Raw genomic sequence first — 24472 nt, forward strand, 5'->3', positions numbered from 1 at the left:
AGAGGAGAAGGGGTTTTGCAGGGGGGGATAGCATTTTATTAGGACCTTGGAGGTTTTAGGATTTCGGAGAGATGCAGTTGCTGTTTGGGGCATCTGCTCCGACTCCTAAAACTAAGCATCTGGAGGTTTCTGTGGAGCTGAGACTCCCTATGGGATCAGAGCAGTGTTCTGATTTCTGAGATGCTATCCCGATGTAGAAGCTGTCACTACTTTGGGCTCTACTTTTCACTGCCAGACGATTGTTGTTATTTTGAAGACTTTCCTCCAGATCAAGGAACCCGAACTCGCCCAGTTATGCCTCCTTTACAAAGGAATCAGTTTTATTAGTGGAGGCAACAGCCAGGGGCAGGAGCAGAGGCCAAGGTGACTGGTCTCTGGCCCTCCCTGCTCCTCAAGTCTTTTCTTTCAAGCAGATTTCTTAGCTAGTTGTCAGCGAGCACTAAAGTGTCACAAAGCTACAAACCAATTCCTTAAAAAAAAAAAAGGAGTGGAGAGCCTTACTTCCTAAGACATGAAGAATTTGATGGCTGATTAATCTCAATGTTTTACAATGAAACCTTTTTATCACCTCCATTTTATAAATATAATCCCAGTGGCCCCAGTAGTGATCCACAGCTTTGTACTTACATTTAAAAACAGGTTAAAACTCTGTAATTGTATGCTTGAATCTCTTCTTTTTGTTTACTGTCTAGTCTAAGTGAGATCCTTCTGCTTACTGATGATGGCTATGATAGAAACCACCACTATTCCAAATGAATATCATTTTAAAAGCTAGACTTCCTTTGACAGAATTACTGTCTGATACTCCAGCGAGGACAGACAGCTAATACACTGATTTACAGATTCTATTGATTACTGAAGTAATATGATTTTTAAATGATGACATTCAAAGTATGGGACAGGATTTACGACTCTTGGAGTCATCTTTTTAAGAGTCAAGAGCCTGAATGCCCACTATAAATTTGGATTCCCATGGATGGCTTGCCTATTTTCAGTACCTCAGCCACTTAGCACAGTAATGTATCAAATGTTGAATTTTCCTATCTAATGGTATTGAATCTTATACCCAGTGAAGTTTGGGAGGCAAAAACTGCAAGTAGTCATGAGGATGCTTAAAATGTTCCTGGACCCAGGCCTGTAGACATTAACAATCTTGTTTCTCTTCACAGGTGCATTTCAACTGTGGTCCCCCTTTGATTAGAAGTAGGTGGGGTCAAGATCTAGTTTGGTTGGGGGATCCCATAACACCTGGTAAATTAACAGATTTCCCCAGGGACTTTCCAGATGGTCCAGTGGTTGAGGGTCTGCGTTCCACTGCAGGGACCTGGGGTTCGATCCCTGGTTGGGGAACTAAGATCCCACATGATGCAAGGTGTGGCCAAAAAAGAAAAAACATTTTTCCCCTAGGTCTCTCTGAGTATATGACTCCCTTGTATAATCTAAAGAAAAATACATAAAACAATTTTGAGGAGGTCATACAAATTAATCACAGAGGCAATAGTTCTGATATTGGCTATTTTATGTAAGGCATTGTTGGCTACAAATTATAGGAAGACACGTAAAAAGCAACACATGGTCATCAGGTTAAAGTAAACAGAAGTACAGGAATATTCATATTGGGCATTAGTCCCAGATTTTCAATCTCAAATTAATTAATTATACACAATAGTTTGTAAACTTGACTTGCTACCTAGTCAAGTTTCAGACTGGCTCAAGATTGAAACCTATAAGAAAACTATGGATGCAAAGGTAAGGAGTCTTTCAAGTAAGACTAACTGCTTTTGAACTGAAAACGTATAACAAAACTTGTAAGAATGGTGAATTCAGTCTTTCTGTTCATAACATTATTATATACAATGATCCTTTATTCTCATTTAAGAGTTTATTAGCAGTGCACTAGATGTACTTCTAGGAAAATAAGCTTCAGTTTATGAAATTAAAAAAAACCCCACAAAACCCTTTCATAACTGATTTTGTTTTGCTCGCAAATGTGATCTGCCTCTGTTTGAGAAATACTGAAAATATTTCCTCTAACTCAGGTCTGCTCCAGGTATATTTAGCAAGTGTTACTGTCACTATTTATTAAGCCATGCCAAGATCATGGCCAGTGAGCTGGGTAGACCCAAGAACCCACTGGATTGAAAGGCAGACATGATTTTATTGGCTCACTGTTGCAGCCCGAAACAGTGTGGTCTGCAGACGTGGCAGAGCCATGAACCACTGCTTTGATGGTGCAGAGTGGGTGGACCCATTGTGTAAAAAGGATGTTCTGTAATGAGTAAACAATACTCAGGCAGGAGTTGTATCAAAAAGTATACATAATCTCTAGACTAGTGTACACTGAATGCTGAATAGGGTGATAATTACCAGGAAGTCATTGAAGAGCCAATCCTTGATTGATTTTCATTCGACAAAATGTTGGTAGAATTTAAAGTTAGAAAAGGAAACACAGGGGGCACTCCCTGGCCATCCAGTGCTTAGGACCCGGTGCTTTCACTGCCCAGGACCCAGGGTTCAATCCCTGGGCAGGGAACCATGATCCTGCAAGCTGCAAGGTGTGGCTAACTAACTAACTTAATTAACTTTAAAAAAAAAAATATAAGGGAAAGGCAATACGGTTTGAAAATGACTCCATGCACTTGCATAATGAGATATTGCGAAGTCTTTCAGAAATGTTTTCAGTGCCTTCCTTTCTCAGGTGGTAAATTAATGACTCTGAGGACTTGGGCTTGATTTATGCTCACGCTATTTGAGCCAAAATGTTTCATAAGATTTCAACCACTGTGGTCTAATTTCTCCCATCACAACTCCATGGAAACTGCTCTTCGGAGAAAATGGCCACCTCTGAGAGCCTGTCCTTAACCCCCTGGGCAGAGGACAGCTCCGCTTACATCCTGTTACACTGTGATTACTGCTTATGTGTTTTCGTCATATGGTCCTTGAAGGGCAAGGACTATTTCATTCATTTCAGTAGCCCTCGACAATGGTGCAATAATTAGCATGTCCATCCCACATTACATGGGTTTCCTAATTCAATTCTCATCATCCTATGAAGCAGTCATTTTCATGATTCCCAATTTGCAGACGCAAAAACTAAGGTTTAGAGAGATTAGGTAACTTGTTAAGATTATCCAGCTAATAAGTGGTGAAGCAGGGCTGTGAACCCAGGCAGTCTGCACTAGAACTTTAACTCTCAAGCATACACTGCCTTAAATTTCAACGTATCAATGAATAAATTAAAAAATTGCTTGCTTGATGGATCTGCTTCACCAGTTCCCAGTGGGTTACTTTACTTATTGGGCTATGAAGAAATTAAGAAAACAGATTCTGAATTCAGTAGCTATTTATATTGAAAGCACCAATGCATTTTAAATTATTTAAGAATGACATAAACATTAACAAAATTATCTTAAATTGATGGATATGTAGCTTTATCTTCAGATAAGTTCTGTGTGATCTAGGATTACTGGAAAATATTCATAGTAACTACAGAAAATAGAAAAACATTTTCTATGTTTTTAAAAAATATTTAAAATATTAAAAAAAAAAAACTGATCTTAGTGTTTCATCAAGGCCAAACAATAAGCCAAACAGGAAGCAACAACAAGGAAGTAAACCTAAGCCATGTGTATCTACCCAGAAAAAAAAAATCAATAAATCCAACTAGGTAGGGAAAACTGTCAAACATTTACACCTATCTTCTCTGAGTCCTGATAGAGTACTGGGTTGGGAACTCCTAAAGGAAGAATTAAATATTGTATTTAAATCTGAAATTTGGTTTGGGGTTTCTGTTTTTGCTTCTGTGCAGTTCAGATTTCAGTTTTATTTAATGCACTAACTTAAAACGGGTCAAATAATCCTGCCCCCAGAGAGAACCATTTCTGGCCACTCTCTTTTTAAAAATACGATTAGTTCATGTGTATTTGCTCAAGTGTATATACCTGTAAGTTTACTTAACAAAGTTATATTTATCCCTATAAAGGTACTTAGCTAGGACTGCTAAGGTTTAAAAAGGAACCAGTATTTACTGAGTGCTTAAAAAGGTATCAGGTACTATTCTAAGTGCTTTACACAGATAATGTTATTTAATTCTTCCAGCTGGCCCACACTGTGAGGTCAGCACTATTATTACTCCCATTTTACTCAGGGAAAACTGAGGGAGGTGAGGTGAGGGTGGGTACCTTTGTCAGGGTTACACGCTGGGCTTCTAGCCTGGGCATCCTGACCTCAGAGCTATACCCTTGACCACGAAGATCTCCCCTGGAAACTTCCAAGTAAACAGCATACACGGGGACTTCCTGGCAGTCCAGTGGTCAGGACTCTGAGCTTCCTCTGCAGGGGGCACGGGTTCAATCCCTGGTTGGGGAATTAGGATCCTGCAAACTGCAGGGTGTGGCCAAATAAATAAATAACCCAAACCAACCAATCAGACAGCATACAGAGCCATAGTCTAACCTTTCTCTTCTCCTTTGTGTTACCATCATCTCATGAACAGTTAGCGGTGGTCACACACCAGACCTGGGCTAGTGCATGCACTGAGTCGAGCACTCGGTGGACAGGGTACCCTCAGCCCTGGTCTGAGAACCAACTCCACCTCTGACTGCGTGGGCTCGAGCAGACTACTTAACCCTTTACGCCACAGTCTTTCCATCTATCAAGTTTTTAAAAAATGTATTTATTTGGCTGTGCCAGGTCTTAGTTGTGGCATGTGGGATCTAGTTCCCTGACCAGGGATAGAACCTAGGCCTCCGGCATTGGAGGGAAGGAGCCTTAGCCACTGGACCATCGGGGAAGTCCTTCCTCATCTATAAATTGAGGATAATAATAATACCTCAAAGAGTAAGGATGAAATTTGAAAAATTACTTGGCAACGGATAGCACACAAACACAACTACAACTACTATTATTGTTATCATTTTTTAATTTAATCCCTGCCCTTGAGAAGCCAAGGGGGAAGGAGGGAAAATCACATTAAATTGAGGAGAGGGTTCTAATTAAAGCCAAGTCCTAGAACCAAAGTTCTATAAGGTGATTTCGTATATTGTGCTTAATACAGCTGAGGATGCGTGGCCGTTACTGAGCACCTTTTCTGGGCCGGGCACTGGGGCAGGGTTCCCTGTGTGCTCTAGATCACTGAGTACGGACAACACTCTGAGGTTCTTCACTGTGGGTAGTGCTGACCAGGTTGCCCGGCTTTTCTGCACTGAGCAGGGCTACCCATCCGGTGTCAGGGGCTCAGGGGTCCCCCTGCAATGATCCATAGCCTGTCATGTTCCTGCTTGTGCCCAGACACACAAATTTGTATTTGGGCAATGCTAAAAGCCACAGCATAAAAAAGATAACTTCATGCATTGTGAACTTTAAACAATTTACGGTAATTTTTTTTTTTTTTTTTTTTTTACATTTAAAAAGCAATAAAAGAGCGTCCCTGGCAGTTCAGTGGTTAAGACTCTGAGCTTCCACTGCAGGGTGCACGCGTTCCATTCCTGGTCAGGGAGCTAGGATCCCACACTCTGCAAGGTATGGCCAAAAATAAATAAATAAATGATTTTTAAAAAATTCTGATTAAAATAAAAATTTTTTTAAAGCAATAAAGGCACAGGTTTTATGTGCCCTTTTTTTCATTGCTTCCAGCTCTAATATTTCTCCTGTGCTTCAAACATCTACTGGACTTTTTGAGGATACTCAACCTCCTGTTACTTCCCATCCAGAAATGAAGGCCTGCTCCTGCCTTCCCTGTCTCAGTTAAGGAAGTCAGTACTGTCTAACCTCATTTTCCAGGATAGACATGTGGGGCTTGCTTCTCCCAAGGCACTGGGTCCTCCATGGGGGGTACCTCCTGGGTGCCTCTCACTTCTCTGTCCCTTCATTGCTCACGTCTGGACTCTACCCATCTCTTCTTGCCTGGCTGCCTGGAATTATCTGTCTCCTGGTCTCTGGTCTCTTCTCTGTATTAATCAGTCATCCACAAGGCGCTTCCAGATTCCAGTCTAAACACAGGTATGACTATTCTTCTACTTGAAATCTACAGTGGCTCCCTAGTGCCCACAAGATAAAAAAGCCAAGGGCCTCGGATAACACGTTGGGGCTTTCACTGTCTGATACACTGTTGAGCCCACGTTCACGTGATCATGTGCTACCAGCGCAGCCACAAGGCTGCTCCAGCCACACTGGCCCACATGCCCACTCCTACAATTCTGGACCTAATCTTCCCAACACTGGGTATTTTCAGAGCCTGTCTTCAGATACATAATGCCCATCTACTTATATATAATCCCGCGTTATTACTTTTTCTCCAATCAGTTTTATAGAAGAATTCCTATAAGATTATTATCTATTTTCTGTTTTCTCCTCTGGACTTCCACCAAAGTATAAAAGGTTCATGGCTAAGGAATAATAAAAGACAAGAAGGGTGTCTAAATTTAGACACCTTTAGCACTGATGGACCCACCACCTAAGGGGCCAGCCTTATCCATGCCAGCAAGACTCTCTGAGGACAGTTTCCAGTGATGGGACTCACCGTGTGGTTCTCTAAGGGCAGTTAGTTTCCATTCAACAGATGAATCAAAGGGCGTAGCAGTTGGATAACATAAAGTTAACATCTATATACAGTTTTTGCTTTTTTTTTAAGAAGCATATTATTCTTCCATCAAAGATAGTCAGCCCCTGAGTCTTCATGAACAATTCTGAATGTGCTTTATTAAATTTAATAGTTCTTGTTAGCAAAACTCATCATGAATAAAAAGCAAATTATTTTGTTGGCATTCTGATATTGGTAAAGCAAAGTTCTATTTCACTAATGTACATACAGCCTTTATCAGATCTTTCTCAATTTATCTCTGAAGTACGTTTAGAGCTTAAACATTTTAAAAAGGAAGAAGTTCAGTGATTAGCATGAGATTGACTCATTTAGAAGACGATTTTCACAACTCCAGTGATTGCTCCTGATATACTAATGCCTATCACAGGAAAGAAGGCCCTGAATAATTCAAGAAAAATATAAAAGTATTGTGAAAGCTGCTTCAGGCTGGATGTACTTTGTGCTGGGGTATCATTAGTCTCTGCTTCCAAATGTGTGATTGACATGGGTTTTGAACCTAGCGCCTCAGCTACAATAACAACCGGATAGGATGAAATGGACCAGCTGGTCCAGAGTGGAAGGCTGTGATCATTAATGATTTTCTAAGGCTAAGTTTTTAGTCTGGAAGAACTTCTTAACAACTGTGTAGGTGTTCATGGATAAAAAACAAACGTGAACCCTTCTCACCAATGAGGGGATAAAGTGATTTTCTAGTCTAATAAAGTCACAAGATGATCATTTTTGTTGCCTCCCTTTATTAAAGACCCAAGCTAGCAGCTTGTCTTTCTGCAACGTGAAAGGAATGCTGTTTTAAAATAGCAATGTATTTCTTATTTAAAGTTGAAGAGTAGGACCACACTGGCATCCTATATAGGCCTGTGGGAGTTTTCAGCAGGGTTCTCATCCTATGCCATCTGGTAATAATAGCCCACTTGTTCTGGTTTATTTTAGGAACTCTCCCAACAAGTTGGGGTTCACAGCATCAGCGTACTCAGATCAAGACACTGTAAGGCAAGTTCGCTGTGGCCTACAGAACATGTCGCTAAGTTCGTTTATGGCCGTGTGACTCTAAAATGGTAAGTCAGACAGTTGTCTTAGATGTCATCCAGGATCTTGGGCTGTGACGACCTTCGAGCTATGATATTAAAATAGAAAAACCTTTGCAGAGTGTTAACCTATCATTACACAGACTCAATGGCAGAGCACTGCAACCTAATTAGCAGTGTGGCTTGCATCCTTGCATCTATAAAATAGAATTAGCATGAGCACTGCTCTTTTTTTATTATCAGTTTGTGTTTCTAGAAAGGTGTGACCTTATCTGTAGGGTTCTGCTCATTTATGTCCATCTACAAAGGATTTAATTACATTCTTTTAGCTCTCTATGCTGAGGAAATTGAAAACGGCCGCTTCGAAATTACAAATGTTAACGAAATTAGTGAACAGAATATTTACTCCATCACCCTTCTCCTTTTGGAGAGAATGGAAACATGCTGAAGTAAATAAGGCCTAAGAGTTTCAGAAAAGAAAATTCTGGACAAGGAGAACATTAAGAGCTCTCCTTTCCTCTTTCCCACGTGTATTCTGCAAGTTTCTCTGGTTTTCTTGGGCAGAACTAGTGAAGGGCAAAGGGTATAAAAATGGCACAGTGTCTGAAAGTTATATATTAGCATCAGCAGCTAGAAAACATCAACTTACATCGGAGGCTGGTGATTCGAGCACGATGCCAAATCCTAGAATGTGTTTCTCCCCAGGGGAGGGGTGCTCAGCTGCGGGGAGACTGGAATTCTCAGGGGCCCCTGCAGCCTTCTTCTCAGCTTCCAATGCACTGGGCTTCTGTTTCACAGTGAGAGGTTCCACAGTCTTTGGGGGCACTTTTTTCTTTTTATTTCTCTTGCGCGAGACAGCAGTTCGCTGGGAGCAGATAAGGGAAATTGGGGGTTGTTGTCTGTTTTGGGTCCCAACTGTGAACAACAAACAAAAATATGGTACAGGCACGTGTGTCTAACCTAGGAGAATATTCTTGCTCCATCAATTGAGGCTGAAATGGGTTCACTGGAGGATGAGGCACATTGAGATCAACCTCACGGTGAACCTGAGTGTGACCAAATGCTGCCTCAAAAGGTCTACAGGCAGAAAAAACCCAAGAGAAAACTCTCCTCCAAATCCTGGTGGCTAATTGATTACCTGGTGGGTAATCGATAGGAGGAAAGGATGATGAGCTGTAAGAAAATACTGAAGCATGATTTTACACATCACATGACATTTTTGTATAACCAAGAACCCCAGAACTTAAATTGAGGTGTAGACATCCATGTTTTTTTGGAAAGCCAATCTCAGGAATACCCCACTTGAGATAAAACTGATTGGTAGCCAGCAACCTACAGGTGCCGAAATCAACAAAAGCCGGGCAACGATGCTTATTTGGGCAAGTCTGATCAAAAGCATCACTTGAGAATGACCAGTAAGCATGTGGCCTAGGTCTGTTGGTCAATTTCAGGTCCAGTTACTCCTGCCTCACAAACCAATACTGTCCACACATCAACCGTCTCCACACACTGTGCTACTGGGTTCCGACCAGGCTGTTCCTCCATAACCCAGTTTTATGTAGCTGAAAAATAGGAAAAATATAGTTCAGTACAAGAAGAATAAATCAGTAAGGTCCAGGAACAGTCTGAGTTCCAAAGACGAGAAGCGCTGATCGAGAGCTGAGTGCTGATGTTGAATATATACTTAAGGGAATCAAGGATGGTAATTACAGTTCTCAGAGGTGCCCTTCAAGAAGTAGTGTTTGTTAACCATTTAAAAATACTCTGATGTAAAGTTTAGTAGGGAAATATGGCATTATTACTTAAATCTTCATGTGTTAATATGGTTTTTAAAAATATGATCACAGCTGCTTTTTCACAGAAATACAGCTCTAAAAATAAGCCAGATGAAAACCTAAAGATCTTGACATGCACATAATATGGATCATTTCTTATCAGGTTGTAAATGGGGAATATTTGTACTCTGAACTTGGTATCTGCATCTCTAAGTTGGACATAAATTTACAAATAAGTATTAGAAACACACTACTTGCACTGCAAATGAGCACTGAAGAGTTTTTTTAATCACCCATGCAGTAAGTAGTCTAGCTCACTGGTTCTCAACCTCAGCTACACATTAGTCTCCCTGGATTCACCTTAAAAAAAAAAAAAAAGCCAATACCTCAGCCTCAATCCAGACCAACTGGAATTGGAATTTCCTGGGGAGATGTCTGGGTACCGGGATTTTTTAAAAGCTCCTCCAGTGATCCCCAATATATAAGCTGGACTGGAACTTTTCTCTGTTAGATCTGAATTTTCAGTTGAGGCTAGGTCTCCATTCAGAAAGTTAGACAACTGAAGCAGTTATCAACGATCTAGGACTCCAGCCTCACCAAGCCTCACTTTCCAAAATTAAAAGCGAAAATGTTTTGAGTTTAAAGAACACAAGGTCTGAGGTTTTCTTCTCCTTCTGCAAGTCTGGACAGAGCTGTGTTCTTTCGAATCAGATCTTATCGCTTGATCTTATTCCTTGCCTTCTCCCTGACATAAAGGTGAAACTTTCTAAGTAGAAGGTAAATCTACATTTTATAGGTAATAAACCTTAAGTCAATCTACTCACTCAACACAGATTCTTCACTTTAAGAAAATTAAAGGAGACTAATTTATTCAGTTTATCCTCTGGGATCCCTGATAGCCCTGGGGTCATTTACTGCCCTAATCTGCAAAGGTTCATAAAAGGAAACAGGGTGACACAGTGGCATTTACTTAATAGATTCTCAAAAGGCTTCAGTCAAGGATTTAAATGGTTGCAATTTGTAGTTTGCCATTTTGGGAGTAAGGAGCTTAAGTAACAAAATAAATCATTACCATTTCATACGCATATTTTCTTAAGTGCCAACAAATTCTTCCTCTGAGGAAAGAAATCTGTACAGAATGAAGTAACCTTTCTTTCTGAGCTCCTTATTTAGGAGATGTTAGCCTCTGCTGGGTTAATAAGAACACAGATTATCCTTGTGGAACAAGGTGAGTTAAATGCTTACTGGCCTGACCAAAATGCTTTTATTTTTTCCCTTGGGATAAGACTAAATCCAGTGCATAAAATTAGATGTTGCTTCTCAGAAAGCCTTTTGCTCATTTTACTTGCACGTGATCTTGGGTGACTGATATGTTTAAGTATTAAGTTTTTTAAGTATCAAACCACATCACTGAATATTAAAATTTTACTAGAATTAACTAAATGGCACCAAGGATGATTTCTGAGCTGTCTGAATACCTTTACAGTAGAAAGGGGGGAAGTTAGTTATGTATGACTGGGCCGTTTTCCAGTTTAAGGGCAGTTTTCCCTGACGAGGTGGAAGGCTTAATGAAATGATTTATTATTTTCTGTTGTTGTTGTTAAGTCGCCAAGTCGTGTCTGACCCTTTGGGACCCCATGGACTGCAGCACGTGAGGCTCCCCTATGACAAAAAAAAGCTTTTTCTCCCCTAATTCTGGAGATTAGAAATCACAGCTACTATAATAAGGACCTAGACTTCCAGACTTCTAAGAAATGCTCCAGGTCTTCCTAACAACACTCACAAAATAGCTGAGGCTCAGATCATGCTTTACCGAGTTCAGTTGCATTTACTATGTCTTCTATTTTCAAAACAACCCTGTGAGTTAGATATTAATACTCTAGTTACAGATGAGAAATCTGAGGTTCAGAGAAGTCACCCAAGCTAAGACAGGAGAAACTGGGACTCTGACCCTAAAATGCAAGTTCACTGCTCTTCTGTTCCTCAACTTGCCTAACAGGAGTGAGAACAGCAACAAAAAAAGCATCGTGTAAATAAAAAGACAAAACCGAAGGTGTCTCTGAGCCTCTCTGACCTGAATGTTAGGGCGAAAAGCCACAAGCAGAGCCCGAGGGCCAACGTTTCTTGTCAGCTGATACTCTGGAATCTACCAGCAGAGCCCAGGCTTCCTAAGGGCTCCTCTGCATGTACAGAGCTGCTTGGCTCCTCACTTGTCACAGGGAACCCAGCAGGGTGGGCTTGTGCAGAAGTGAGGGTTGTAAGATGCACACAGCCCCCCAAACTGAGCCCTTCAGGAGGGAAGATAAGCAATTCTCACCTCCTTCCCTGGCACGAACCTCCTTGTCAATTTACATCAGGGAGATGAGCCAAAAGGCTCTGCCCACCTTCGGGTGTAATTGCTTCAAAGTTTAATTAGCTGACATTTGTGAAGTACCAGGAGCACATGTACAGGACTGAGCAGTATCAGCCAGAAAGCATTTGTGAGACTGGCTAACAGAAAGGTGGGTTCTGGAAAAAGCAGAGAAAAATGGATGCTTGAAGAAGTACCCCATCAACTATACTTCCATAAAAATTTTTTAAAATAAATTAAAAAAAAAAGGAAACCTTGCTGGTGGGACAGCAAGGTGGGAGGCACAGTGTAATCAAAGCACAATGAACATCCCCACTGAAGATCTTCCCTCCGAGGCCGGATCTGCATACCTGCCTGAATCTGCATCAGTTTCCGCATGGTCTTGAGCTCTTGGAGGATGGCCTGTAACGTCGACTGGCAGTTACAAGTGCAGCAGTTGGATCCAGCTGATGAATTCACCACTGGAAGTTCTCCTGAGCACGAAAAGAGACAATGATGGCCGCCAAGCAATAGCAAGATGATAAAGAGGAAAATAAAAAAGGTCCCTGGTGATTTTCAGCCTGAATGCTGGGGTCTGACTTTAGCTAACTGTCCAGGTGTCTCTACTATCATGTGTGTGGCGTGTCACAGGATGGCGGAGCCCGTGTGAACGGACACACAGTTTGCTGTCACAGCAGCCCCCACCTCCCGCTGTCACCCCAGATAACGATACAGAACACATTTACTAAGAACACACTTGTGCTATTTTGCACAAATAAACTAGCTCTGTGAACAGCCTTTATCTAAAACCAAACAAATAGGGTAGCTGCACATGTCCTGAGAGTTCATACTAAAAATTAAATGTATCTAACTATTTAAAAGATAGTTTTAGCATTGAGCATGTGATTCCAAAAATTAAGAACTGTCAACACATTGCTTTTGTGTTGGGTGTGGTGTGTCTGGTTTGGGAGGAAGCAGGGGCAGCAGGGTCTGGAGGGTCCATGTGAACTTGAGGGGTCAGAGGCTGCTGGTGTGCTGGCTTTTCTCCAGCTTCATTAAGGAGTGCCCTTCTACATCTTCCATTTCCAGTTCTTCAGTTTCATTTTAGTCTCGTTTTCACTGTTTGAAAATGAAAGTCGCTCAGTTGTGTCCAACTCTTTGTGACTCCATGGACTATACAGTCCCTGGAATTCTCCAGGCCAGAATACTGGAGTGGGTAGCCTTTCCCTTCTCCAGAGGGTCTTCCCTACGCAGGAATCGAACCCAGGTCTCCTGCATTGCAGGCGGATTCTTTACCAGCTGAGCCAGCAGGGAAGCTCAAGAATACTGGAGTAGGTAGCCTATCCCTTTTCCAGTGGATCTTCCTAACCCAGGAATCGAACCAGGGTCTCCTGCATTGCAGGCGGATTCTTTACCAGCTGAGCTATCAGGGAAGCCCTTTTCACTGTTAAATACATCATAAAATTGTCCTACTCTGTTTCCCTTACGTGTAAACAAATATCTTCCTGTTACCCCCGAATAAAATGGGACATTTGGAAAAACATGCTTTCAGTACAGTACCCCTGGCCTCAGTATCCAAGTTCCCTTAAAGGGGATCAGGATAAGAGACTGCTCTCACTTGGGTTTTTTCATAGGTGGACGAGGGAAATTCTAAGGTTTTGGTCCAGTTATATTCTTTACTATATATTAAATGTAATTTACATCCTGCAATATGCATTCTTTGCGAATATTAATTATTGAAAGTTTCACCACGGCAAAACCATGGAATACTTAATGTGTGGAGCAGCACAATTATTTACATTCAGAGTTGTAGCAAAATGAGATGTTACAACTTTAAAACTACAAATGATTAAATGAAAACTCCAATGAGATACCAAATGTATTCCAATCGAAAATACACCATTAACACAGGAGTATTTTAAAACAAATATGCGGGAATTTAGGTTTGTAACTCTGACTATTACTAATATTTTCTAAAGTAAATCTGCCATCCTTGTTGGGGCCTGGAAAATAGAACACTATTCACCCAATACTTTTTGATGGGGGCACTTACTAGCTTCATAGATACCCGAGGCCATTTTATTTCTCTAGTCATTTCTCCCATGGCAGTAGTGTTAGGAGGACTTTGTGAATATTCCTAGTCACTATTCCAAGTCTGTATCATTTTAGAGGACAAAACCAATCCTTTTCAGCTTGTTATAAATCATTTTCTAATTTTAAAGAGAACTGCCTTTTTATTTTTATGGAGGACTCTTTAAAGAGCCATCTCTTTCTAACCTGGAAGCACGCCAGCATGAGAATCTGATATTGGCTTATGTAATATTAAGAGAGACAGAAGACACCCATACATCTTTTGGGGTCCCTCCCTGTCTCTTCAGCAGTGGCTAGTGATGGCTTTTCATACCTTTGAACTGGTTATCACAAACTGTGTTAAAAAAATAAAATAAAATCATAATAGTTCTCTTTTTCTTGAAGGATGATGTATGGAGGGGGGGGAAATCCTTAACTTTTTAAAAAAACTAGAAATGCGTTCTTCCTTTCTTTTCATTCCCTTTGTTAAAACTACAGATCTGCACATCTGTATGTAATTTATAACACGAATAACAGTCAGTGTTACTGGAGGGAAAATTAACATGAATGGAGAAATCATCAAGTTTTTCCTTATGCTTTGGGAAAAAAAATTTGCCATTTGAGTTTTTTTCCCTTAACAATTAGGAATTTAAAATAGATAACTAATAAGAACCTACTGGATAGCACAGGGAATTCTACTCAATACTCTGTGGTGACCTACATGGGAAAAGAATCTAAGAAAGAGTGGATATACTTAAGTGTATCGCTGATTCACTTTGCTGTACACCTGAAACTTATACAACACTGTAAATCAACTACACTCCAAATTAATTTTAAAAAACCCATTAGGAATTTAAATTAAGGAAATTTTACTTTAAAGGAATAAATTTTCAACCTGAATGAAGCAAGTTATAAAATATGGATCATTTAGTTCAGTAGCTTGAATGGGAGGTGAAAGTCAAGGTGTCACTTGACTGGCGGGGTCATCAGTCCTCCCTTTAAGTGACTTGTCCTATAATGAAGAAAGCCCAGGACTTAGCAAGGGGATGTGTTAATAATACACCATGTGACCAGTAAGCTTCTTTTAATGACACAGTGGAGCTCTTTCTGCCCTAATGTTCAGTTGTTTGTGACAATAATATCCGTATCTCAGCCAATGATGGCTTTGACTTCTTAAAGAGCTAAAGAGTCTATCAAGAAACTATCCCTTCTAATAGAGAACCCCCAGTTTTTCCTGCATCTCAATTCTAGATTTTTTTTTTATACTCTAACTTTTTCCTTTATGTCTTCCCTGTCTTTTAAAATAACTGAATTAAGGTAGGTAATTAAAGGAGGGTTTACTACATTGAACTCAAAGAACATACTGAATGTTTATAGACAGAAAACATATGGGGACAACTGTGAGCACCTGATGAGGGCCATACCATTGGAGCTCCCAGCCGTGTGGGGCTGGCTCTGGAAGGTTCTGGAGCGGGTGCCATACTGCCCCGAGAACTGCCCGCTCTGGGGTGGCAGCTCGTTCCACGCGCCCCGAGAAGACGGGTGGAGGCTCGGGGGGGCCTCTGCAGAGTTCAAACGCTGAGGCCAGATCGCATCCAAATCCTGGGGTTCCTCTTTAAGTTTCTCCCCCTCCTTGCCCACACGCTGATATATCCTCCCAGTGCTGTCATTCAGTAATCTTCTCATTCCTGTAATTTGTTTTTTAATTTCCATGCTTTCATCTCCTAATGGAAACAGGGCCAGAGATAGCACTGTAAATTAGTGAAAGAAAAAATAATCCACTACCAGAAAAAAAAAAAAAACGAGACACCCCCCCCTTCCTTCTTTGGAATTGGGGGAGGATTACTGACTCCAGATGCAAGCTTCTCTTTTAAGAATCTTCTTTCCTCAGAGGATTATTTTTTTTTTGAACCAAGGTATCTGTATTGCACCGAGGGTGCTGAATAAATATTACTTAAAGATGACTCTGAAATTATACAGATATAAAATATTTTCTATAAATAATATCATTAAAGGATGCCTAGATCTATCAGGGGCTTTTTCACACATGTGTGCATGCTTGTTCAACCTCTCAGCCGTGTCCAACTCTTTGTGACTTCATGGACTGTAGCCCGCCAGGCTCCTCTGTCCATGGAATTCTCCAGGCAAGAATACTGGAGTGGGTTGCCATTCCCGTCTCCAGGGGATCTTCCCAACACAAGGACTGAACCCTCATCTCCTGCATTGGCAGTTAGGTTCTGTACTGCTGAGCCACAAAGGAAGCCTGCTGCAAACATACTATCTTCTTAAATTGTCATCAGCCAGTAATTTTACAAAGATTAAGGGAAGTAGTCTTTTCTTTTTTTCCTCTAATCTGGGTTTTAAAATAAAAGTCTAATGCCAGGGTACACACTCATACAGTTACTCTACTAAATGCTTGAAATTTCAACTATGAAAAAAGGAAAAGCCCTGCAGAAAGCATCTATTAGGAAAAATATAGCTCCTACAAATAAATCTAGCACATTTATTTATTTATTTTTAATTTTTGGCCACATCTGTGCAGCATGTGGGATCTTAGTTCTTGACCAGGGCTCAAACCCACGCATCCTACATTGGGAACTCAAGAGTCTTAACTACCGGACCACCAGGGAAGTCTTGAGTACATCTAATATAATTATGTTGTAATGCCCTCAGTATCATATTAGCCAGATTTCTCTATCACACTGGTAACTGCACAATGAATGCAGGTATTTTGCATTGTCTAGTTAGATATTTAGCTTATTAATATACAAATACATTACTGAATGTAATGGAGAAGGAAATGGCAACCCACTCCAGTATTCTTGCCTGAAAAAGTCCGTGGGGTCACAAAGAGTCGGGCACGACTTAGCAAACTTAACAACAACAAAAACAAAACTGAATGTAAGGAAACTTTCCTATTTTTATGCTGTGAAGTTATCTTCAATTTTTTAAATGGTAACAAAAGTATTAATTGTCTTTAATATCTAACATGAGCGAATGCAGAATTAACACAGATTTCCAAATTTACAATACTGCTGTGTGTTGGCATATGCTTGAGAGGAGAAATATTTTACTTTGTCATAAAACTCTTTTCACTTCAAACACCTGTGAAAATGACAATACAGAAACAATAAATCATGTTCCAGATTTTTATGAGAACGAATGACCGAGCACAATTGAAGAAATGCAGAGCCAGCATTTACAACTTTCTCAGGATGTCTGGGGAACAGGGTGTGTCTGGAAGAGGTCCCAGAGGAATTCTGAGAGATAAATCTATAAGCCTGTGTGGCTGCTGTTACTTTCAGCATCCAAACCCGCCCTTTCCCGGCGTAACTAAAAGCACAGCTTGGGCAGGAAGGAACTTCTTTCCTGCGGGGCTTTTATTCTGGACCAGGGACGTCACACATGCATCCAGGCTGCAGCGCATTGATCTCTCGGTTGACACTGGCTGGTGGCTGCCATTCCCCTCCCTCCCAAGGCCCTGGCAAGAACCACACCAGCCAAGCTAGGCAGAGGCGGGCACGCTGCCTGGAGCCTGGATCAGTGCCAGCTTACTCCGCACATGAATCCTGACGTATCACAGCCAAAGGGCCACTCTCTTTTCAAAGGTTCCACTTCTGCTCCGGTGACTGAATCCTATGATAAAGTGCTGTCTTCAGAAGGAGGGAAAAAAGGTCATGAGGATCCTGAAACTTTCTAAGATCAAAGGTGCTTTGTCATGAGCTTAGTTTCACAGTCCCAGAACCTACAGCTCTGAAACTTACAAGACTGAAAGTACCATGTGAATTCTGCATACTTGATACTTTCAAGAGGACAACCAGGACTGTGGAAGAGAGAGGGAGATCCTGGCTATGGGCTGACATTTAGAAACATTTCTTTCAAAAGCAAAACAAGAGGCAAACCATGACAACAGATTAGGACCTGGGACTGAGGAGGAAGAAAAACAGGGGGCTGCGAAGGCAGGTAGTAGAGCTGGCTGACTTTCTGAGAAGAGAGCTCACAGTCTATTCAACTGTGGGACAGCTGAAAGGACAGAAAACAGCTAAGTATAAGAATTGCTGGAGTCAAGGAAAGCTAAGAGACGTGGGGAAGGCTGGAAACAGGCTGGTTGCGGGCAGCCTCTTAGAGGTGACAGGCTGGGTGTCCCCAGAGGGCAGCGGGATGAGCTGTCCTTCCTTTAGCCAGAGAGGTCAGAAGCAGCCCTGACCACACCACCTGGGGAGGCCCTAGAACCGCATCTCTCCCTCTTTCGCTCTCTGTCTCTGTCCCTGTCTCTGTCTCTCTCTCTCACACACACACACATCGGGGAGGGGGGAGGATGATGCACTCTGCAGAGAGAGGGGAATTGAGTCCTCACATATTCAGGAGGGATGCAGCAGAAGATCAGGAGGGAGACCTGAAGACTAAAAGTGGGGACGACAGAGAAAGCTGAGCAGCCTGCACACACTGGGATGGAGAGGGTGATGCTTGCAGGCTTGGACCGCGGATGCTGGGGGGTGGGTCAGGGGACAGGCCGGGGCTGGGGCTTCCCAGACCTGGACTCACTTCCCAACTGTGCTGACTTGCTACTTGATACGAGTTGAGCCACCTGCTATTCTCAGACTTCAGCTTCCTGAACCGTAAAAATGAATTCTGAACCAGACCATGCTTGGCATAACCCCAGGGGGGCACGGAGCAGTCGAAGAGGGATGTAGGTTTTTCCCATTACCAAGATGTTCACAGGGCACCGAACAGCTCTAAAAGTCATGTGTGTCCTCAGAAAGAGTGGGCTTATTCTGATCGCCACAATGAAGCCAAGTTCTCTGACTCAAAGAAAAAAAAAAACAAGTGGGATAAATTAAGATATTGAGATTTGAAGCACTGGTTGACCTCTTTGTCTTTCCAGTTCTAATAAGTTGATGTCTTCTCCATGTATAAATGCCAGGAAAAAGAAGCTCTAAAGAAGCATGATTCCAGGGAATTCTCTGGTTGCCCAGTGGTTAGGACTCCACACTTTCACTGCCGAGAATGTTTCAATTCCTGGTCGGGGAACTAAGATCCCACAAGCTGTGTGATCTGGGCAAAAAACAAACAACAACAACAAAAAGAAGCAACAATTCCATAAGGAAACCTGTTCACTTTCCAAACCTAACTATGCCTTTACTCATGTTTAACCACAAGGGGCTGGATCTGTTTAGAAAAAATGAACAGGAATCTTACAAACATGGACCCATGGTGTGTGGCTGCATTGTAGTAAAACAATCTTAAATGAAAAATGGTTTGTGGGTTTAGTAACTGGACTCCTTGGACAAGATCAACAAAAGATTGCAGGTTGGATTCTACCCTTTGCTAAATTTCAAGACTCACTTTCCTTTACAAAGATTACTTTCCTTTACATAAATAATTTGCATAATACAGAATAGAGAGTTGTGCAACACAGAAGTCATCATACAGAATGACTTGGTCAGGAGAGAAAAACATACTACACAGATTATTCATCGTTTGGAGTAATGAAAGAAAAAAGGCAGTAATGCCCAAAGATAGAGTGAGATGATGTACATTAACATTATATATCCATTTCTATATGTCTTCTTTTCACAAAGACTCAAAATAGTCACCATATCTTTGCATTAAAAATTAACTGGTGTTGAGCTGTAACAGTTACTTCATACACCTTCCTTATGTAAATGAAAGAAATGCTGTATCACAACCAGAATGAAGTCTAGTAGAATTAAATGTGATACTAAGGTTATAAACAAGCCATATACTGAGAAAAATCCAAGTGAACTTTTTGGCCAACCCAATATTAACAGGATGGAGTGAAAAAGTACCAGAAATACATTATTCAGTAACAATTTATCAAGCATCTCCTGGGCCCCAGAGATACGAAGATCATCTTGTTCAAACTGAAAGGTACTCCCCTTCCAAATCTTTCGACATCTTTTACTCAAATCCCTTTTTATGGGTTGGTTATTCTGGAAAATGGTCCTGATTTTCCCCAATCTGCTGACCTGCACTTCTTTTAACTATGTGCCCCCAGAACTCCAGCTAGCAGACTACCCTGCTATCTGTAGACACCTCTGATTTCTTGCTAGAGCTAAAAGCTGGCCCTTCTCTGAGGACCCTGCCTCCCTGAAGCCCCCTGCATGAAAGTTATTCACCTCCCATTCCACTGGGGCTGGGGAGGGTGGCCCCTGAGCATCACTCTTGCAGGCAGAAGCTCACTGTCTGGGTAGATGCCACAGCTGTACCACTTTCCCCTCTTCTTCCTGAACAGTGGTCTGTATGCTGGGAGTTTAAGGTTCATAAAGAAAAGTGGCAGGGGACGAAGTCAACACGTACAGTGAGGTCATCCCATTAAGGTGCCAGGTTAAGGAAGAATAATTTTGCACTGGAGATATTGGGTTATTGCTCTGGGTTATTTATTTCAATATTTTTATTTATTTATCTGGCTGTACCAAATCTTAGCAGCGGCAGGCAGGATCTTTAGTTACGGCATGTGAACTCTTGGTTGAGGTATATGGGATCTAGTTCCCTGACCAGGGATTGAACCTGGGCCCCCTGCATTGGGAGCATGGAGTCTTAGCCACTGGGCCACCATGGAAGTCCCTGCTCTGGGTAATTTCAAATTCACTTTCTCTTTAACATAAGGATGGTAAACAATAAATCTTTCCCTTAGAAAAACAAACCCGGCAAAACTATGGTGAAAGTAGCGTGAGGAGAGGAAACCAGCTAGAAGGTTATTGCTAAAGGCTTCGTGAATGGCCGTGACAGTCTGGGCCAGGATAGGGGATGGGAATGGAGAGGGAGACATTGAAGAAGGTTCACCAAATAGACTTGGTGAGTCACTGGATGTGGGGATAGGGGTGAGGATGTGAAGGAGAATCAATGAAAGATAAATCCGAGGTTTCTAGCTGGGGTGACTGAATGAATGCTATCTAACATCGGTCAGAGAATTAGAAGGTTGCAGGGCAATGGGGATACAATGAGCCTAATTTTTTAAAAAAATATTTATTATTTTATTATTCATTTGGCTGCGTCAAGTCTTGGCTGAAGCATGTGGGATCTTTACTTGTGGCATGTGGGATCTAGCTCCCCGACAAGGGATCGAACCCAGGCCCCCTGTATTGGGAGCATGGATTCTTAGCCACTGGACCACCACCCTGAGGCTAGTTCTGACAAAGGAAATTTATATAGTTGTCAGGTAGTTGGGAATGTACAAGAAGTTGATGGTGATGAAGTGAGAATACTGGTGACAGCAGTAGCTACTGTTACTACCAGTGGTACCTGGCCCCTTTGGACTGAGACAAGCCCTTGGGCTCACAAACAACTCAGCGGGTGGCAGGACATCTTATACGGAGATACTAGGTTTCCTGTTAATCTAACACGTAGAGAGCTCAGCACCCTCATTTCAACATTAAAAGCTATGAGCTCATGTGTGTCCAAGCTGGCCAAGTGAGTTCACGTGCTCCTCCTGGACTGAGTCCCCGGGGCAGGCAGCCGTCGCCATGGTCACAACTGTGTCATCTCCAGCTCCTCACACGCCCTGACCACCGTCCAGTCCATCCCCAGGGTGCCACTCCCTAACTCACGTGTACAGAAGGGCTGACGGACACTGAAAGTACTGAGGGACAGTCACCACTACATCCAGGATGCTTTGGCTCTTACTGTGGTATCATGTCCAGCCTTTTTGTTTGTTTTTGGCCAAACCACACAACTTGGGGTATCTTAGTTCCCCGACCAGGGATTGAACATGGGCCATGGCAGTGAAAGTACAGAGTTCTAATCACAGCTGCCAGGGATCTCCCATCACATCTAGTTTTGCACTCTTTTAATGAGGCTGTCGAGAAACTTGAGATCATGCAGAAGTCAACAAAAAAGATGAAAGGATCAAGGAAAGGTTAAAGAACTTGGGTCGTTTCTCTGAGAGACAAATAGCTACTGAGTGACTCCTTCAAACACTTGATGGGTTATCACGAACACTATTCGTTATCCATAGGAAAAAATGGCCTCAAACTGTAGCTTCTAGGCAGGAAGCTGGGCAACATTATGATCTAAAGAGCTGACCCCTCCAGTTCTAGAAACAGAGGAGGAACCTCTGAGAAGATATGACAAAGGAGTGGCATTAAGGATGCCTCCTGTCTGAGATGTTGAAGAAGTGCTGGAAACAGTGGCGATGGCTGCATACCACTGTGAACATGCTTTTTGGAAAAGGTCTTTTAAAGGTACTTCCTGGAGGTCCAGTGGTTATGACTCGGTGCTTTCACTGCTGTGGGCCCAGGGTTTGATCCCCAGTTGAGGAACTAAGACTCCAAAAGCCATAGAATGCAGCCCCCCAAAACAGGTTTCAAACTCCTTGCAAAAAAAAAAAAAAAAAAAAACTTGCATTTTCCAGGAAATGGTAGTTAAACAGAAAAAAGTTGAGTTTATCAGTGAGAAATACTGAGATAACCATGATTTATACTGAACAGTGCAAGTACCTCCTTCTCAAACACTAGCAGAAGCTGGCATGGAGCCATGTTGAAGAAAGGGCTGGACTCCGACCTGTCAAATGACAGCAGTGAGAAAAAGAGCAGGAAAAAAGGAAGCAGGGTCCATCAAGACCACATGGCAGCTCTCTCCACCACAATGCTCGACACGTGAGTGGAATAGCCAGGCATCTGCAGTGGACTCTGCACTCTGAGAAGACCTGGGTGAGAAGACCTGGGTTAGCATCATTGCCCGAAACCTGTGCTGACTTGTAGACACTATCAAGGTCCTGACTGGCCGTCCCTGGGGGCGGCAGCCACGTTTACCAGGGACATGCAAGCCTGGGGGTGCTAATGGCAAGAAGGGTCTGAAAAGCATAGAGAACAGAGTGATGGCTGGCAAGTGAACCCTTTGCTCTGAAGCAATCTGAAGTGGAATCCCCCAAATAAAGAGGAGCCAAGATCTACTGAAGAGAATGGGTCAGAACCCGCATTCCCAAAACAGTCCTTGGAGTCCAGTTGAGAACACTGTGTAGTCTAAATGCCACTGAGAAGGAAGGGTGCGAACGTCGGCTGCAGGGTTGGTGAACTGGTGGAATCAAATGTGTTGATCAGGGAGAGTTAACCCACACACCTGCTGCCACGTGCTGGGGGACCCTCCTGTTCAACTGAAGTGTTGGGTGGAATATAATTAAGAAGCCCAGGGCATAGATGGCGTTTTCACTGAAAAGACGAGGTTCCTTACAAATCTGTTTAGATAACATCAGGTTCATTCATCTATTCAATAAATATTTACTGTACTACTACTACGAAATATGAGATTTCTGTAGGACCAAAGAAAGAAAAAGACAAGAAAGACAAGACACCATCTCTCCCCTCCGGGAGTTTACAGCCTCACTTGGAACCCAGATGAACGCACAAGGATTCCGAGGACCCAGGGCCTCTCTCCAGACACGTGGGCAGGCTCACCCAGCCTGGGCCACCCATATCCAGCGTGGGAGGCAGGAGTTCTTTTTAACTGAGGCTGAGGAAGTGATGCCAAGACAGGTGCCAAGACAGAATGCCACGGGTCCAGGCTGGGAAAATGGGCCGGCAAAGCAGAAAGGGGAAGAAGGGCTTGAGACGGGTAAGAAGGACCAGGGGAGCAAAGAAACACCAGGAAATGAATCAACATGGGTTGTCATGCTGCTTCTCAAATGTGTCCCTCAGTGGGACAAACTGAGAGAGTAGCCCTGACGTACACACTACCATGTGTAAAACTGATAGCTGGTGGGGAGCTGCTGCACAGCACGGAGAGCTCAGCTCGGTGCTGTGATGACCTAGAAAGGCGGGATCAGGGTGGGCTGGGAGAGAGGTCCAGGAGGGAGGGGATATATGTATATATATGGCTGATTGACTTCACTGTACACCAGAAACTAACATAGCATTGTAAAGCAATTATCCTCCAATTAAAAATAAAATTTCAAAAGTATGTCCCTCAAAGAACATCTACAGACAGAGCAGAAAAAACATCCATGAGAGGTTTAGGGGCAAAGCCCTAAAAGGGGATGAAGGAACAATTTTCTTTAATGGCTTCATGCTTTATCTAACAAAATAAATGCAAGTATTCTCTGCTTTGAGCCCACTGAAATGTGCAGATCCCTATCTCCATGGAACAACCCAGGGCCCCATGGTTCCCCAATTCAGAACCATTACAGAAGGCAAAGGGCTGCTGCTTATACCTGTCCCCAGCTGTGTGCTCTAGGAGTACATTTATAGCATGATCAGACAGATTAAACGGAGAGAACACAGGATAAATGCCTCGGATGATGCCTAAATTACGAGCGTTTTGGGAATTGAGAGGACGAGATCACTTTGTGAGGATTACAGCTGACTTCATGAAGACAGGGAGACCTGAGTTGGTGAAGAACATGTGGTCAGCAAGTCCATGGGCACTCTGAGGGAGAGAAGAGGGAAGAGCACTGAAGGCAGAGGAAAAACCAGGCGGGCCATGGTGAGAAGCTGATAGTTGGACTGAATGATCACTGAATGGACAAAACATAGAACACAGGGACCTTGATGTTTTTACTTTATCCTGAAAATGAGAGGACATCAATGAAGAAAGCAATATGACACCACTAGAACTTCCCAACCAATTCAGAGAGTTTATCTACTTTTCTCTTCCCCAAATGTACTTATAACAAGGAAAAATTTGATTTTATAACAAATACAGCATGGCCTCCCAA

At 42.4% G+C, this 24472-nt stretch overlaps 1 protein-coding gene across 23 annotated transcripts in view; it reads right to left on the bottom strand.

Annotated features, from left to right (window-relative positions):
* The window catches only part of BEND7 (BEN domain containing 7), an 85847-nt gene that overhangs the window by 39873 nt on the left and 21502 nt on the right, over positions 1-24472 (bottom strand). For 22 of the 23 annotated variants that reach the window (XM_081553539.1, XM_081553535.1, XM_081553527.1 and 19 more), the window contains 3 exons: positions 15225-15524; positions 12102-12224; positions 8276-8541 (listed from right to left, as the gene is read on the bottom strand). In XM_081553539.1, coding sequence (XP_081409665.1) covers positions 8276-8541; positions 12102-12224; positions 15225-15524 — 689 coding nt within the window. Of the gene's footprint in view, positions 1-8275; positions 8542-12101; positions 12225-15224; positions 15525-15650; positions 15880-24472 lie in introns of those variants that run through there. The other variant, XM_081553538.1, reaches the window with a different exon arrangement.

This window comes from Giraffa tippelskirchi, chromosome 13 (genome assembly GCF_054371585.1).
Source record: "Giraffa tippelskirchi isolate mGirTip1 chromosome 13, T2T-mGirTip1v1.2.pri, whole genome shotgun sequence".
Lineage (NCBI taxonomy): Eukaryota > Metazoa > Chordata > Mammalia > Artiodactyla > Giraffidae > Giraffa > Giraffa tippelskirchi.